At 43.1% G+C, this 16321-nt stretch overlaps 1 protein-coding gene across 2 annotated transcripts in view; it reads left to right on the top strand.

Annotated features, from left to right (window-relative positions):
• hipk3b (homeodomain interacting protein kinase 3b) overlaps positions 1 to 15531 on the top strand; it is a 36015-nt gene extending 20484 nt beyond the window's left edge. Inside the window, exons 4-17 of one of the 2 annotated variants that reach the window (XM_084015098.1) lie at positions 942 to 1061; positions 2476 to 2562; positions 3046 to 3230; positions 3314 to 3467; positions 6580 to 6703; positions 6789 to 6910; positions 7033 to 7157; positions 7371 to 7538; positions 7641 to 7961; positions 8055 to 8201; positions 8301 to 8560; positions 8890 to 8941; positions 9854 to 9990; positions 10793 to 15531. In XM_084015098.1, the coding sequence (XP_083871224.1) occupies positions 942 to 1061; positions 2476 to 2562; positions 3046 to 3230; positions 3314 to 3467; positions 6580 to 6703; positions 6789 to 6910; positions 7033 to 7157; positions 7371 to 7538; positions 7641 to 7961; positions 8055 to 8201; positions 8301 to 8560; positions 8890 to 8941; positions 9854 to 9990; positions 10793 to 11304 (2514 nt within the window). In that variant the 3' untranslated portion in view covers positions 11305 to 15531. The remainder of the gene's footprint in view (positions 1 to 941; positions 1062 to 2475; positions 2563 to 3045; positions 3231 to 3313; positions 3468 to 6579; positions 6704 to 6788; positions 6911 to 7032; positions 7158 to 7370; positions 7539 to 7640; positions 7962 to 8054; positions 8202 to 8300; positions 8561 to 8889; positions 8942 to 9853; positions 9991 to 10792) is intronic. The other variant, XM_084015099.1, reaches the window with a different exon arrangement.
• Positions 15532 to 16321: the final 790 nt, after the last annotated feature.

Below are 16321 nucleotides of genomic sequence, written 5' to 3'. Positions count from 1 at the left end.
GCTGATTGAGCCTACTGCTTAGGCATCACATTGGCCAGGGGGAGAAAGAAGATCAACACATGGGTAGCTTCCAACAAAAACATTTTCAATCTCTGTATTTCACTTTTTAGTATGAGGTGCCTCACAGAACTCACAAACTCACACGTTTAGCAGGCAGCAGGGTGGAAAATGCAGAGTTAGTTAACTGGCTGACGTTGTGTTTGTCTGCCTTGCATCTACATGTGTGTATTTGGAAGAGAAAGGAGATGGACCTTTATGTTCATCTATGATCCTCTTTATTTGAATGTTTCCAGGGAGTCGTGCTCCTCACCGTTCTCTCCGTGTGCGGTTCTTTCCTCTGAGCGTTGCTGAATCTTTAATGGTTGTTGTTGTATTTTACACTTGGGTGTGATTGACGTCAACCACGCTTCCCACTGGCCTTTGCTTGTAAACCTGTGTGAGAAATAAAAATGCTCCACGGAATCTGATGAGCATCATTAACCAATAAAGCATTTGGCATTGAGACTTTATACTTGTTATCAAAGTTTACATTAAAATACAGCGGCACCTTTCAGAGAGCATAAACACAAGTTTCACTAAATACAGGGGTCTTATTTGGGTCGAGCCATTTGTTGAGAATGTGCTATTTCCAAGGTGTCTGCAGCTGTCCCCACTATGTACATGTCAATACTGGATGTGTGAGGTTACATCTGTTCATTATCAATACATAAAAGAGTGCATCAGTATAACGTGCAGTGGTGATGTGTGTGGATGATGGAGAAATTAACAATAGTAGAAACAAAAGAGGAAAAATAATGGAGTCATTTTTAAATGAAGACGATGGTTTTTCATTTAATATAAAATGGCTTTTTTAATTCCTGCTGATTTTGTTAGCGACATTATTTATGTTATCTTCTTAACATCATCTTTTTTTTCCCCTTTTCCTTCTTTACATCCAACAGATTCGCTACATTTCTCAGACACAAGGTTTGCCCGGGGAACACTTACTGAACACGGGGACAAAGACAGCACGGTTCTTTTGCAGAGAGTCCGACTCACCTTATGCAGCATGGAGGCTAAAGGTGAGGAGTGTTATTACACCTGCAAAATGTGGCAAATTGGCTAACAACAAACCTCTACCCTCGTCTTGCTTCACTAAAAGCCGGTGGTGAAATTCATGTGTCAGCTCCAAGTCATTCAACAAACATGTTCTTCCTCCCTGTGGGCATAAAAGACTGCAGTTCCCAACAAAGAAACAATCGTAGCTCTCAGGAAACGAAGTCTCATCAAAGATTAATCCAAAGAAAATATCATACTAACAGTCTGCGAGTCACATTGCTTCACATAAGCCTACTGTTATGTTAGACCAGGTTCACACTGGACACTGAAACGCAAGAATGTACATTCGTTATCTACTACAAACGATATAAATGATCTCTTTCTGGTAAACGGAAAAATTATATGACAAATAAATGCATCCCTCGCTTTCTCCCGGAGTTCCAATTTCCCCCGATTTCATCACACGTGTGATGTCCATTTCAACCGAAGTTTCTTGTGGCGATGAATAACGTAAAAACGTGATTGTTACGCACACTCTCGATATAGGAAAATTATGTTTATTTGATCCTTTCCAGGTACAAAAATGTAATCCAATGCGCTTGTAAATTATGTAAAAAATGCCATATTAATGAAAAAAAAATCAAACAAATAATTTATATAAACAGTAGTGGTCAAAACAAAGTATGTTACCACGCTACACTCATCCATCGGCCCCTACAAACATTTTCCCACCCTCAGATATGGCCTCTCGTCTATGACGTCAGTCCCCCAAATAATATACAAAAAACAAATAATAATATAATAATATAATACAAAATCATTTTGTCATACAAAAAACTTTCCATACTCCAAAGCTAAAATAAATTATATTAAAAGTAAAAAACAGCAAAGTGGCTGTAACAACACGTGATCAAACTATATGATTTATCCACTATATTAGATTTGATTGTGAATGTGGTTTTTAAGTTGCGTATTTATTCCACACATTGGTCATCAGTGTCTAAACGGAGAGCACAACGAGCACACAAACACAAGCAGGTAGAGCGGCAGGGATTTGCTCTATAGAAAACAGCAGAATGGCTTGTTGAGCGACGCAGACCGATGTGCTAATGCTGTGAGCAGACAGACTGCTGCTGCTGCAACAATGACATGGCGCTCTGCTTCGCGTTCGCGGTGCTTCCGTGTCCAGTTTGAATGACGTTGAGGTTCTACAGGGACATTTTTCCCAGCTAGAGGCAATGCATGATGGGAGCATGAGTCATGGGAATTCTCGTTACTTTGGAATCTGAAATTTTGATGTGCCATTTTTTCGATTTCCTACACAGCATGAATAATTATAGCAACACAAACTGTGGAAATCATAACGATAAGTGGGCGTGGCAACGGTTATGCTGAATTCATTCATTCATTCACTAAATATTTTTTCTTTTTCTGCAGTCAACAGATGAGCATGAGACGGAGACCGGAATGAAATCGAAGGAAGCCAGGAAGTACATCTTCAGCTGTTTGGATGACGTAGCGCATGTATGTTCAGCTGCTCAGACGACAATCTACCGAACGGGACTTCAGAGGAAGTCCAACATGAAATGTTTAGAGGATGTAGGCTGCTGCTCCTTTACCTGAGGAAGTACACCCACAGCTGGACTGAATACAAGTTGTATTCATGGGAAAGAAAACCGCACTTTCAGTTAAATGCTAAACCCAAATGAAAAAGTGAACGTCGAGGTTTCACTCAGTATTCTCTGTTGAAATACACCACTGGTGGAAATTCCCCAGGCAAGCGTCGGTGCTTGTTCTGGTCTCTTAGTCAGAGGAGATTCGTGAGAATTCATGTGACTGACTAATTATTTATAATTCTTTGGAAATGGGTATATCCAACAATTCTTTTATTCGTCACACACTGAGCACACGTCAATTACACATTTCCTTTTTTCTTTCAATCTGTAATTCTGTTGATGAACTGTTATTTTGGGTAGTCGTTTAAAACGGTATGATGTTGTATTCCAGGTGAACTTGGTGATGAATCTGGAAGGTAGTGACTTGTTGGCGGAGAAGGCAGACCGTCGGGAGTTTGTGGGCCTGCTGAAGAAGATGTTGTTGATTGATGCGGAAGAGAGGATTAGCCCCGCTGAAGCCCTCAGCCACCCCTTTGTGACGATGCAACACCTGCTCGACTTTCCCCATAGTAACCAGTGAGTCCACTTTGCCCTCCCGCTTCCAGACACGGTGTCATTTCCACCTTCCATAACTTAAACTGTCCCTCCTCTGCCTGCAGCGTGAAGTCTTGTTTCCACATCATGGATGTGTGCTGGAGTCGTCCCGGTGCATATGAGGCAGTCAACAGGAATAAAGGGCCGTTCATCCGACCTGTGACCACAACAGCTGCAGCCTCCGTCAACCACCCATTCAGCAAGATTGCCGGCGTCCAAGTAAGCCCTTCAGTGTGTAGTTGCGTCATGATCAGCCATTTCTCTCCGTTTCTACACGTACACACAGTAATCTTTAAATCAGGGAGTTAAAACATTTAAAATCCAGAGTATATATGAATATTACGGTCACCGTTTTCTTGTTTCCTGAACTGGGAGTTGAAGAAATGACAGATGGTGTGGGTCATTGATATGGAATTTATTGTTCTGTTCATTTGCTCCTGTGAAGACTGATTTATTGCTTTCGAGTATGCCTGCTCACCCATCTTATTGCGTCCTAGCACTGCTGTCATGGCAACAAAATCACGTCATGTTTCTGAGGTCATGGCAACGGTGCAAATCAGCTTTGTTGCTGAGGAAGAAAGGAGCTCACCCTTTTTTTTGGCATCGGATCTTTATAAATGCAAAACGTCTCAAAGACTATCCAAAAGCCACGTTTCTGAGTATGAAACACGAAAAGATCACCAATAGTGTTAATATAATGGTGACCACATACGTGTTTCATCAGTACAAAGTACAGGGATAATATAGGAAGGCTCACTTATTCCTATTCAGGATTGAAAGTATATCTGATCGTATTCTTTGCACAATCAAACTGCTGGCTATAGTTTATGAGGGGCAGTTTAGCAGAAGAATTTTATTTCTTTTTTTACTGAAAGACTGCTTTGTGTTTCCTACCATCTGTATGGGGATTGGTAGAAGAACAATATAGGCCTAGTTCTTGTTATTCAATAAATGTGATTATAGCCAGGCACGAGAGCGGTAGTGAAGCAGAAGCACATGCTTAATGGTTAAAAAGGCGTCCAATAATAGGCACTATAATTAGATAATTGAATGAGATAAATGTATTGGAATCCATAAAGCATGGTGACTCCAGTTTTCCAGGGAGTTGACTAGTAAACAAGTGGGATACGTGTTGACTCTGAACGTCCTCTAGAGTAGATCAGCCATGGTGGTCTACCACAGGTGAACTAAGTGAAGCACTGTCTTCAGACATACGCCTGGGTTAAGATAGATAGAAGATAGACTGGTTACCTGTCTGTCTCTACATGTCTCCCTGTGATAGACTGGTTACCTGTCTGTCTCTACATGTCAGCCCTGTGATAGACTGGTTACCTGTCTGTCTCTACATGTCTCCCTGTGATAGACTGGTTACCTGTCTGTCTCTACATGTCTCCCTGTGATAGACTGGTTACCTGTCTGTCTCTACATGTCAGCCCTGTGATAGACTGGTTACCTGTCTGTCTCTACATGTCAGCCCTGTGATAGACTGGTTACCTGTCTGTCTCTACATGTCAGCCCTGTGATAGACTGGTTACCTGTCTGTCTCTACATGTCTCCCTGTGATAGACTGGTTACCTGTCTGTCTCTACATGTCTCCCTGTGATAGACTGGTTACTTGTCTGTCTCTACATGTCAGCCCTGTGGTAGACTGGTTAGCTGTCTGTCTCTACATGTCTCCCTGTGATAGACTGGTTACCTGTCTGTCTCTACATGTCTCCCTGTGATAGACTGGTTACCTGTCTGTCTCTACATGTCAGCCCTGTGATAGACTGGTTACCTGTCTGTCTCTACATGTCTCCCTGTGATAGGCTGGTTACCTGTCTGTCTCTACATGTCAGCCCTGTGGTAGACTGGTTACCTGTCTGTCTCTACATGTCTCCCTGTGATAGACTGGTTACCTGTCTGTCTCTACATGTCTCCCTGTGATAGACTGGTTACCTGTCTGTCTCTACATGTCTCCCTGTGATAGACTGGTTACCTGTCTGTCTCTACATGTCGGCCCTGTGATAGACTGGTTACCTGTCTGTCTCTACATGTCTCCCTGTGATAGACTGGTTACCTGTCTGTCTCTACATGTCGGCCCTGTGATAGACTGGTTACCTGTCTGTCTCTACATGTCTCCCTGTGATAGACTGGTTACCTGTCTGTCTCTACATGTCTCCCTGTGATAGACTGGTTACCTGTCTGTCTCTACATGTCGGCCCTGTGATAGACTGGTTACCTGTCTGTCTCTACATGTCTCCCTGTGATAGACTGGTTACCTGTCTGTCTCTACATGTCGGCCCTGTGATAGACTGGTTACCTGTCTGTCTCTACATGTCTCCCTGTGATAGACTGGTTACCTGTCTGTCTCTACATGTCTCCCTGTGATAGACTGGTTACCTGTCTGTCTCTACATGTCAGCCCTGTGATAGACTGGTTACCTGTCTGTCTCTTCATGTCTCCCTGTGATAGACTGGTTACCTGTCTGTCTCTACATGTCTCCCTGTGATAGACTGGTTACCTGTCTGTCTCTACATGTCTCCCTGTGATAGACTGGTTACTTGTCTGTCTCTACATGTCTCCCTGTGATAGACTGGTTACCTGTCTGTCTCTACATGTCTCCCTGTGATAGACTGGTTACCTGTCTGTCTCTACATGTCAGCCCTGTGATAGACTGGTTAGCTGTCTGTCTCTACATGTCTCCCTGTGATAGACTGGTTACCTGTCTGTCTCTACATGTCTCCCTGTGATAGACTGGTTACCTGTCTGTCTCTACATGTCTCCCTGTGATAGACTGGTTACCTGTCTGTCTCTACATGTCAGCCCTGTGATAGACTGGTTACCTGTCTGTCTCTACATGTCAGCCCTGTGATAGACTGGTTACCTGTCTGTCTCTACATGTCTCCCTGTGATAGACTGGTTACCTGTCTGTCTCTACATGTCTCCCTGTGATAGACTGGTTACTTGTCTGTCTCTACATGTCTCCCTGTGATAGACTGGTTACCTGTCTGTCTCTACATGTCTCCCTGTGATAGACTGGTTACCTGTCTGTCTCTACATGTCAGCCCTGTGATAGACTGGTTAGCTGTCTGTCTCTACATGTCTCCCTGTGATAGGCTGGTTACCTGTCTGTCTCTACATGTCAGCCCTGTGATAGACTGGTTACCTGTCTGTCTCTACATGTCTCCCTGTGATAGACTGGTTACCTGTCTGTCTCTACATGTCTCCCTGTGATAGACTGGTTACCTGTCTGTCTCTACATGTCTCCCTGTGATAGACTGGTTACCTGTCTGTCTCTGATCGTTGTAATACCTCAGAAAAGTTGATCCATAAATGTTTCCTGTTTTAGGGATTAACTCAATCAGGCCCATCAGTGATGCACCCTGGGATACCACTGCAGACAGGAAGTGGTCAGTTTGGATGCAACGATTCATTTCAGCAGGCACTCATTCTATGTCCCCCAACCATTCAAGGTAGGGAGTGTACCTCTTTATTTCCCACTATTCTCTTTGTGGTGGTTCGACTAAATACCTTAAATTCAAATACGTGTCCCTGCAGGAATCCCTGCCAATACGGCTAAACCAGCAGGCTACTCTGTTCGAATGGAGGCTTCTGTGCCTCTGGTCACTCAAGCACCTTCTATCCAGCCCATACAAATCAGACCTGGGGTCATCACACAGGTAATGACTGTCACACTACACAACTTTAGCCCTGTTTCTCCCACTTGAAGGTCTATCTTTGATGTGCAAGCTGATGAAAGCACCATTGAGAGGAGAATAACTGCTTCTCTGAACCTCAACAGGCCTGGTCCAGTCGTGCACAGCAGATCTTGGTACCCACGTGGCAGCAGGTGACATCAGTGCCCCCTCAACCAACCACTTTGGCATCTGAGACTGTGGCGGGCTCACAAAGATTGGGTGACTGGGGGTAAGCAGTTTCTGAAGGTTGAATTATCTCCAGCGACGTGTATTAGAGCTTCTTTCGTTTCTATGGGCAACCTTTGGAATGGCTGTGCTGCTATGATACAGCATGCTCGCTCCCTGAATAATAATGCCTGATGACTCATACATGTCCCTTGGGACCAGTGACGGAGGCCATTTTGTTAGTAATGGTGTTCAAGGCTTTTTGCTCTTTTTCCAGGAAAGTGCGTCCCCATGGTAACCATTACAGCTCCATGATTGCACATCCTCAACCATTCTTAACCAACCAAATGACGATGTCAACCCACCAGCCAATCAACATAGGCATTGCACATGTGGTGTGGCCACAGCCAGCTGCCAACAAGAGAGCCAAGCCTTGTGTGAACAGGTATGGCACGTGAGTTTTGCCTTTGGCAACTAAAACACTAAAAAAATACACTAAAAGGGGTTCTTCCTTGCTTAAAGTCACTTGTTTTTTTTTCTCCAACAGAGGCAGCAACTTCTCCCAAAACACGCACGTCCAAAATATAGCATGCCAGTCCCCAAAGATGGCCGATACAGCAAAGAATGTGCAGCAGGTAGAAGCCAGGTGTCCAGAGGAAGGGTTTACTGCTGGAGAGGAGCGAGATACAGAGCAGGTGGAAGAGGACGACGAGAACTGCTGTAAAGTGGAGCCAGACTGCGAGGAGCTTTCAGCTTCGCAGGAGCAGCGGCAGGCCATGGTGATCTCTGACCTAGCGAGCCCGACTGTTAGCGTCATCAGTATCAGCAGTGATGAAGAAGAGAGCGCGCAGAGACACTCGATTGGGGAGTGAGTACTGAATGTTTGGCTCCCTCTAACAAGATGTCTAACTTGTTTGTAGAAATGCTGTCTCTTACTGTGTTTGTCTCTCTCTGCACACAGGTGTAAGGGCAGTGCAGACTGTGAGGCGTGTCAGAGCACCGTCAGTATGGAGAGAGTCTGTTCCCTCAGCAGTCCAGACAGCACGCTCAGCACCAGCTCTTCAGCCTCAGCCCAGTCCAGCACCTCGCCCTGCAAACACCCCAACAGGTATGGTCCACGCCACCGATGCACACGAGGCTCCTACGAACGTTTCGCCTGGTTTTACATTCGTTGTCGCTTCCTTCCTCGTCGGTCGCCCTCTTGCAGCATCTCGGACGACGAACAGGAGAGTGGTTGTGACACAGTGGACAGCTCGCCCGCTTCAGACGCCTCTGGCCATAGCAACAGCCCCTTCACACGGCAACGCTTCATCCCCGATGCAAACCAGAACTGTGAGCCCCGTGTGGCGTGCGTTGCCCCGGAGACGGAGCCCAGCAAGCCGACAGTCCGTACTGTTGTGGTGCCGCCGATGAGGGTGCAGAATAACTACAACTACCCTGCTGTCAGTGACGCATATGGCAACACAGGTACAACTGGACATATGACGCAATGTTGACATAATACAAGCAATATGTTCCCTGTTACAGTCTGACCTTGAGTTAACCTAATACTGTATATTAGGTGAAATTCAGGCTTTGTTTGTACTTAAGGAATGCTGAGCGTGACAGTGGCCGGCGTGTTAGACTCAGGTTATCTGAATAAAGCAGGTGACAGGACACCTTTTCTTCTGCACACTCAATTGCTTTGTGTCTGAAGTATACTCTGATGGTGTTGTCCACTCAGAAGACTAGCAAATGCATGAGTAGGTCATGCTAGCTCAAAGATCCAGTCACCACTGCTGCTGTCTGCTCCACAGGTCACATGGCTTGGGATTACGCTGTCTTTGTAGACCACAGAGGTTCTCACAGGTGATTATGGGTGACCTGCCCTGAAGTATCTGCTCTGATCTCTGAAGTGGATATTTGTTTGCTGTCATCACTCCTTACTCTGGCTCCCAGCTGACTCTGAGCGCCCCTGTATCTGTGTGGATGTGCATTTTTTTTTTCAAAGCTACATAAGACATTCGCAATTTCCCCAGAATGTTTAATGTCATGAGTAAAATATTCATAAGCTGGAAATCAAGCAGAGAACATGCACACATTTTCTGGCTATCAAAACTATCAGAATGCTTGATGAATGTTTCTATCTGGTGTTAAAGTGGAATCATGCATGTTCTATGTAGGCTTTATTAACAGCTGTGGTCTGTGGGACATTGCTGTCTTTCCCAGCAACCGAGTACATTTAAAAGCTACCTCTATATGTATTTTAGAGCGGGGTTCAACTGTAAAGCCTGAGAGAAAACTATGAAGAGTCATATTGCCTGTCATGTCAAAGGAACCCCCCCCAAACACTCAAACTATTGCTATGAAAGCCCCACATAAAAGGGCACAGCTTGTTATTCTGGTGCTACCAGGTGTATTTATAGTGGATGGTCTGACCCCACTATAAGCTCTGTGAACAAGCTTAGTTACAACTCAAAGATCCCCCTCAAACATATCTATTTATAGTCACCGAGATCATATTAAGAAGACAGATGCTGCTACGTTTCAAAGGTTCGGGCCTGATCAAATACAGCTGAAATCACTGATAAGCTTTCAAAGCTTCGAGCCACTTCTGCAGTTGTAGTTCGATCCAATCCCTGGGTGCATCTTCTTTTTGCCCTTTTGCCTGCTCTTATTTACACCGTGATACTGATAGGAGGACACGGCATTGTTTGCATTAACACGTCATCTCCATCTGCTTCTCCTTCTGTCCCTCCTTTACGTGACGTGCTACGTCAGTGTTCGAGTCTTCATGCCAGTCCATAGGGCGAGGCATTCCTGGGCGACATCACCACACCGCTCCCCTCCTCAACAGGCCGCAGAAGATCCCCCCTGCATTCCAGCCCCAGCAGCCGCAGCCTATCGGCTTTGGGCAGGTGAGCACATGTGTTATTGTTGTCAGTAACACACATGCACACAAGAGGATAACAACGCACACAACTGTTATAGCTGCAGAGACACGGTGGGGTCATTTGGCCCCATTGATCAAGCAGTATATAAAGTATAATTTGGGTTTATTGACATTTCATCTTCATAATAAGACATATTGCAGCAGTATAAGCATTAATGCACGTCCTCGGTGTAATCACTGGCAGGGTAGTGCTTTGGACAGGGTGTCATTGAACACAACTTGCAGTGTTTTCTCGTGGGAAGTCCCAGTGTATAACATTTCCATGTCAAGTCATTGTATCCGGCATCTGGCCCCCGTCTGCAATGTGAAGAGGCTCCAAAGTGACTAAAGCGCTTGTGACTACACTCTGTACATTTAGGTGATAAAAAGCCCATTTGAAATGCAAATATTCCCTTTTTCATAGCGGAGCGGCAGCCAAGAGCGCACTTCATACTGCAAATGGAATTAAATGAATCTGCCACAGTAGCTTCGGTTGCTAACAAATCACCCAGTTCTCCTCATAATCAAACAGTGGGTGGGTGTACGTTTTCCAACAGTGTTTAAGGGCGAAGGCATTTCACTGTAATCCTGCTCACTTAATATACTACCAGTAAGACAGAGAGGATGAACAGCATTGTGTCATGTCATGCACACAAATGAAGATGAGGTGAATGTTAAAATTAGAGACGCAACACTGAGGTCTAAAAGTGTTGAAACAGCAGCATCTAGTGGCTCATGAAGACACATGAAGGTGGTGAATCTGATCAGCCAGATATTTTCTCCCTCAGGCGCAGCATTTCGGTTCCTGCCATCAGGAATGGAACGGCAACTTTGCCCACCGGAGACCACAGGCCTATATCCCTCCCACCATGCATGGGCACACGTTCACCCTGTCCCACAGCAGCCCAAACCACACTACGGGCCCCCACCCCCACCTTGGGGGCCACCCGCACACCCAGCCCACCTTGCTGTCCTACCCCCCGCCTGGTCCTCTGGTCACAGCTGCACCCGTGGCCCACCTCCTGGCTTCCCCCGTAGCCTCCCGCCCCGTCCTCCAGCCCACCTACGGCATCTCCCACCCGGCAGGCATCGTGCATCAAGTCACAGTGGGCATCAACCCCCGGCTGCTGCCCTCCCCCACCTTGCACCCCCAGGGCCAATTCAAGCCCCTCTTTCCCCCGCACTCCTACATTGCCTCGCCCGCCTACGCCAGTTTCCCTCTCAGCCCCACCAAAATAAACCAGTACCCTTACATCTGAGCGTGGCTGCCCAGGTACCCTTTATTCCACCCGAGGGCTAAGCGAGCGGGGCGTGATCTATCTTAAATCACATGGTTCTCATTTCCAATACCATGGCACAACCACAGAGAAAGCAAGCTATTTTTTGAATCATGTAGACTTGGGTGTAATTGAACTTCAAGCTTTAAAAAAAGAAAGAAAGAGAAAGAAAAAGAAAAGAGTTCCAATGGTGGAGATGATTTGGGCAAATATTAAGAAGGAAATAATGTGTGAATGAAAGAATGAATGAGTAGTTAAACTCACACTTAATGTGTTTTTTGCACATTTGATATATATCTTTGCATTGGATCTTCTACGAATACTCCTCAAAACAGGTAACATAATTGGGGTGGTGTTGAATAGTTAGACTTTGCACCCCTGATCCCAGCTATTTTTCTATATTGCCTTCTTACGTGTGCAAGACACATCCATATTTGTAAAGCCATCCCAGTCTCTAGCTCTAGATGGACGGATTCACACGTTGTCCACGGTGTATGTTGTACTGCGTTTGAAGTATTTGTACCTTTTCGGTGTCTTTCGGTGTTAGCAATGTCAAGTCAATTAACCGATTTATATAGGGTCGTTCCTCACGCTGCATGTGGTCTTGCATGAGCAAAAATGTAAACGGAAAGATGCATAGACGTTGCTCTTATTGTTTGTGTCACAAGACTCGCTGCATTGTATAACTGTCCCCAGCCATAGTGCCTTACATATTTGAGGTTGTTAATGTTACTACTTATATATGACTATATACATGAATATTAATGTACTGGACTGCAGCACTTGAAATTCCAATCAGTCGATGCATCCTATGTGTGAGTATATATGCACACGTGTATATGTCCATGCATAGCCTGCATGGATGTGATGCATCGCGGACAGCGGTGCTTCTCTTTTGGAGTCGGTGTAGATTTCAGTGTGTAGTGAGTTACTTTTCTGTTCTTTCAAGAACAGCATGCTTTGCTGTTGCGAATGCTTACTGTTTCATTAAAACGTTTTTTTTTTTCGTTTGTTTTTGATTTCCCGAATGAACTAGTGTACAAAGTGCAAGTACTGAGTATTGCTTAATATTTGATAATCACTTTCTATTTAGTGAAACTATAATTACAAACAGTATTTATACTGTTTGAAGAAACTGCAATACAATCTAAATAGTCATTGTTTTCTTTTTCGTCTTTTCATTTTGAGTGTTTTCACTTTGTTTCTTAGATGTGTAGAAGTGTGGTGGGCATGGCTTTGATTAGGTAAGGGAAAAATGCAAATGAATTCACAGTATGGAATTTTCTAAGCCTGAGCAAACCATGCAGTATTCGATATACACACATATATGGACATATATTATAGCGCTAGACTATTTAGTACAGATGCTTGATAAGGTGTGAGTTAATTGTGTGCAATTCTCTCATTTATGCATGTGTGACAAAGTTAACTTTTTCCCTTTACATTATACCATTTGTTAAAGGCTCAAGGCTTCTCGGTGTCGACTGCTTATTTTATACATTCCGTCAGGGAGGATATATATAAATATATATATATATATTTATATATATATATTTATATATATATAAAGATGGTAGCACCAGTCTATATATGTATGTAGATATGCTGTGTGTGCATTTTACCTGTTCATTTGACTAGTTACGTGTGTATTATTTGTCTTTTATTTTCAAATGAAGTTGCTTGTGCAGCACCAAAGACTGTAATTCATTTCCTGAGCAAGGTAGCTATTCTGTTTGCATAGACCTCAGTTATACTGTAGTTGTAGAATGGGGTTAAATTAAAACATAAAAACAATTGTATTTTAAAAAAAAAACACAAAAAAAAACAACGGCAGAGGTTTTGTCTAGCTTATTGGGCAATTAATAAGTCGTATAATTTCTTTCTTGAATGTATCATAGATAAGCTGCTACATGATTATTGCCACTTCGATAGCTGTGAAATTAGGTGATTTCTCTGAGTTTAAACCTAGCGTTGTTATTTTTGTGTAGGTCCCTAATTATCTGAAATAGAAGTGGTTTTGATTTGTGTGTTTTTGCGTTCATATTTGGAGTGTCATTGTAACTACTGTATTGCTGATGATGAACATAAGTTGCATTTGTTGTTTCTCGGGGTGTGTGTTTTTGCATCAGTATTTTATCCTTATTAACCTTTCGGGCTCATCACTGCATATAAATAATGTATCAATGTAACTTAATTTTTTATGTTTTTCTTATTGATGTTTTGTACACATCTAAAGCTGTAGCTTGCAGGATTGATTTAACTTTTTCATTGTGCGTATATTCGGTGTACTACCAGTACTCTTTGCTGTGTTACAGGAGCTCTGTGAGATGCCAGAAAGAAATCCATTATGTTGGTTGAATAGCTTCTGTAATGTTCCACCAACACGACACCAACACACTAAGCACTTGCACAGGTAGTTAGGCTTGTAAGGCTTTGGGGGTGATTAGACCGTGTGTCCAAAAAAACAAATTTAGCCCAACGTTTCTGTTCCAAAATAATGTTTTACAACTCATTTTCCTGTTAAATTGATTTGAACAAATCTTTATTGCAACCGTTTCAACTGTTCAATGTGATATCTGGCGAGAATAACAGTTTCACAGCTTGTTGTTCTAAACTGCCTTGTGTTCGGATCGCTCTCTCCCCTTTATGAGTGTCTCATATCAAAGCGATATTTTGTCAACGCAAAACTGTGGTCATTTATATGTGTTCCTTATCGAAATGGAGACAGTGTGAGCAGCACTGTGTATGTGCCTTGAGCTTCAGAAAGTGAGAATTCAAGATGGATGTTCCTCGCCTCTTTCTTTGAGGAGGAAGGCATAGAATTCACTGACAGCCCGTTACCATAAACAGTAGACAGTCTATAAACGGCCACGCGATCAGGAAGTCAACCAATAAACACAAACACTCACACACTTTGAATGACACTACACTCAACGATCTTTGGATAGTCACTCTGGCTAAACGACAGATGCAATACTTTACATTGTGCGGTCATTGCACCACCAAGTGTTCTTAGATAATCTCCATGCTTTACGTTACCTTGCATGCACACCTGAGTTGCTTCACTTTGTCTGCCTGGAAGCCGTCTGCTCAGAGCAGCCTTTCCATCGTGCACGTTGAAGCGGAGTGGGAGTAACCAGAGCAACCAGAGCACAGTCAGCACTGGCCTTTTTAAAAATCTGAGGAGCCGATGCTTTAGAACGAGTCTTATCTGGGTGTTCTGGAAGGAGATTCCTGTGGTTTCTCTGCACACGTCAGTCATGAGTGCAATACTCCACATTTAAACACTCATTGATATGCTTGTATGTATTTTGATAGCTTTTTTCGTACCTGTGCGCTTTACTGATCCTACTCGAGTATCATTTTGGGAAGGAAGGCTCATGACGACGAGGCATGAACTTGGCAGATTAGTGCTTGAGATCGTTCCCCCAATAAGCATGTGAAATGTAATCTGTGTTTTGATTCCTCCAAAGGTATTCACCAGCAATGCGCCTGCATAAACTCTCCCACACTTGTAAGGAAAAGAATGGATGCAAGAGGAGAGAAATCTTTAAAATCGCTTTTAATTTTCCACACGATTGGCTTTATGGAAGCGTTGTTTTTTTTTTTTCAGGATTCATGTAACATTTAACAGATAAGTCATTTGTAAAATTACTATTATTAAAGTTCTGACTTTAATATTGGAAGTCACATCCTCTGCTGCGGTATTATCCTTTAGAGATGTTAATTCAGGGTCTGTATTAGTCTAAATGTACTACTGTGTTACTCTTTGATTTGATGAGGTTTGTTTTACTCAAGCTCTTTAGTTTTCTGGTCATTTATCAATTTCAGAGTTAATTCACACTGCAAGTTATGGAATCATCTGTTTAGATTGCTCATCAAATAGAAATCTGAACTGTTACTGTTTTAATACCTGTAGATTTATTTGTGGCTTTGTTTTTGTTTTGTTTCATTTTGCTTTTTTAATTTTTTTGTGCTACACTAGTTTGCCATGTAGCAATTGCACTGTGCAATATTTACAGTATGAGGACTGGGAAAACTAACTCTATGGATGTGATGTCTCTTTACAGTTTGCGATAGTGTTTCCTCTCTAGTTCTCAGTGATTTAGGTGTGACCAAGCCTTCTCTACTTTGTCACATTAAGCGGGTTTTCCAGGTGACTCTTTTGGTGAGTGTCAAAATAAGACTTTATGGTGTATTATTGTTAAAAATTCACTTTGAATTAAAAAAAATATATTGATGCAGCTCTTTTTTGGCTTGGTCTGTTTTTGCCCCCTTTAATTCATTCAGGCAAGTATTGAACACATGAATGGGAAACTGATCTAACTGGTGATATTGGAAATTGTCCACCACATTCTCTGGTTTTCAAACTCATAGTATTATGGAAGGACCTGCAACTGTTATCGTTGATTTGATTCCATTTTATTGTCGGAAACATTTTTGGTTAACTGATCAATTCTTTTGTCTATAAAATCTCAGAAAATGCAAAAAGTTGTTAAAGTGGCAGCTATGAATGATACAGAGAAAAAACAGCAGATCCTCACATTTAAGAAACTGGAACGAGACAATAGATGGTATTTCGTTTTACTTAAATATTTTAAGGATTGCTGTATCTTCAGAATATAAGTGAAGTCATTTTCTGTTGATCAAATAATGGATTAACAGACTTTCTGCTCCACAGAAAGATATCATGACACAATTTATTATTATAACTCATCTCATCTGTTGCTGAAGATAATTTACTATATATACACACAGATTCATAGATTAGTGGAGACCCTATAGTACTTTTCTGGGTCTGTGCTGCCATCAAGTGGCGGTAACGAGGTATATTATTACTATTAGAGCCGTGCTTGTATCTCCACATATTCAGATATTTGGGGGAAGTATAGCTCTTCGTGGAGGCAAAACCCCCATAAAGCTCCCTTTTGAATGTAAATGTAATCCTCCCCAACGCGAGAACGAGTCTAACGTGTCAGCTGCTTCTTACGGAGGCCTGCATGGCTCCATCCGGCCAGCAGAGGGCGCCCTGCAGCCTGC

This window comes from Eutrigla gurnardus (assembly GCF_963514095.1).
Source record: "Eutrigla gurnardus genome assembly, chromosome: 1".
NCBI classification, from domain to species: domain Eukaryota; kingdom Metazoa; phylum Chordata; class Actinopteri; order Perciformes; family Triglidae; genus Eutrigla; species Eutrigla gurnardus.
The sequence above is the reverse complement of the archived record's forward strand: the minus strand, read 5'-3'. Positions and strand labels throughout refer to the sequence as shown.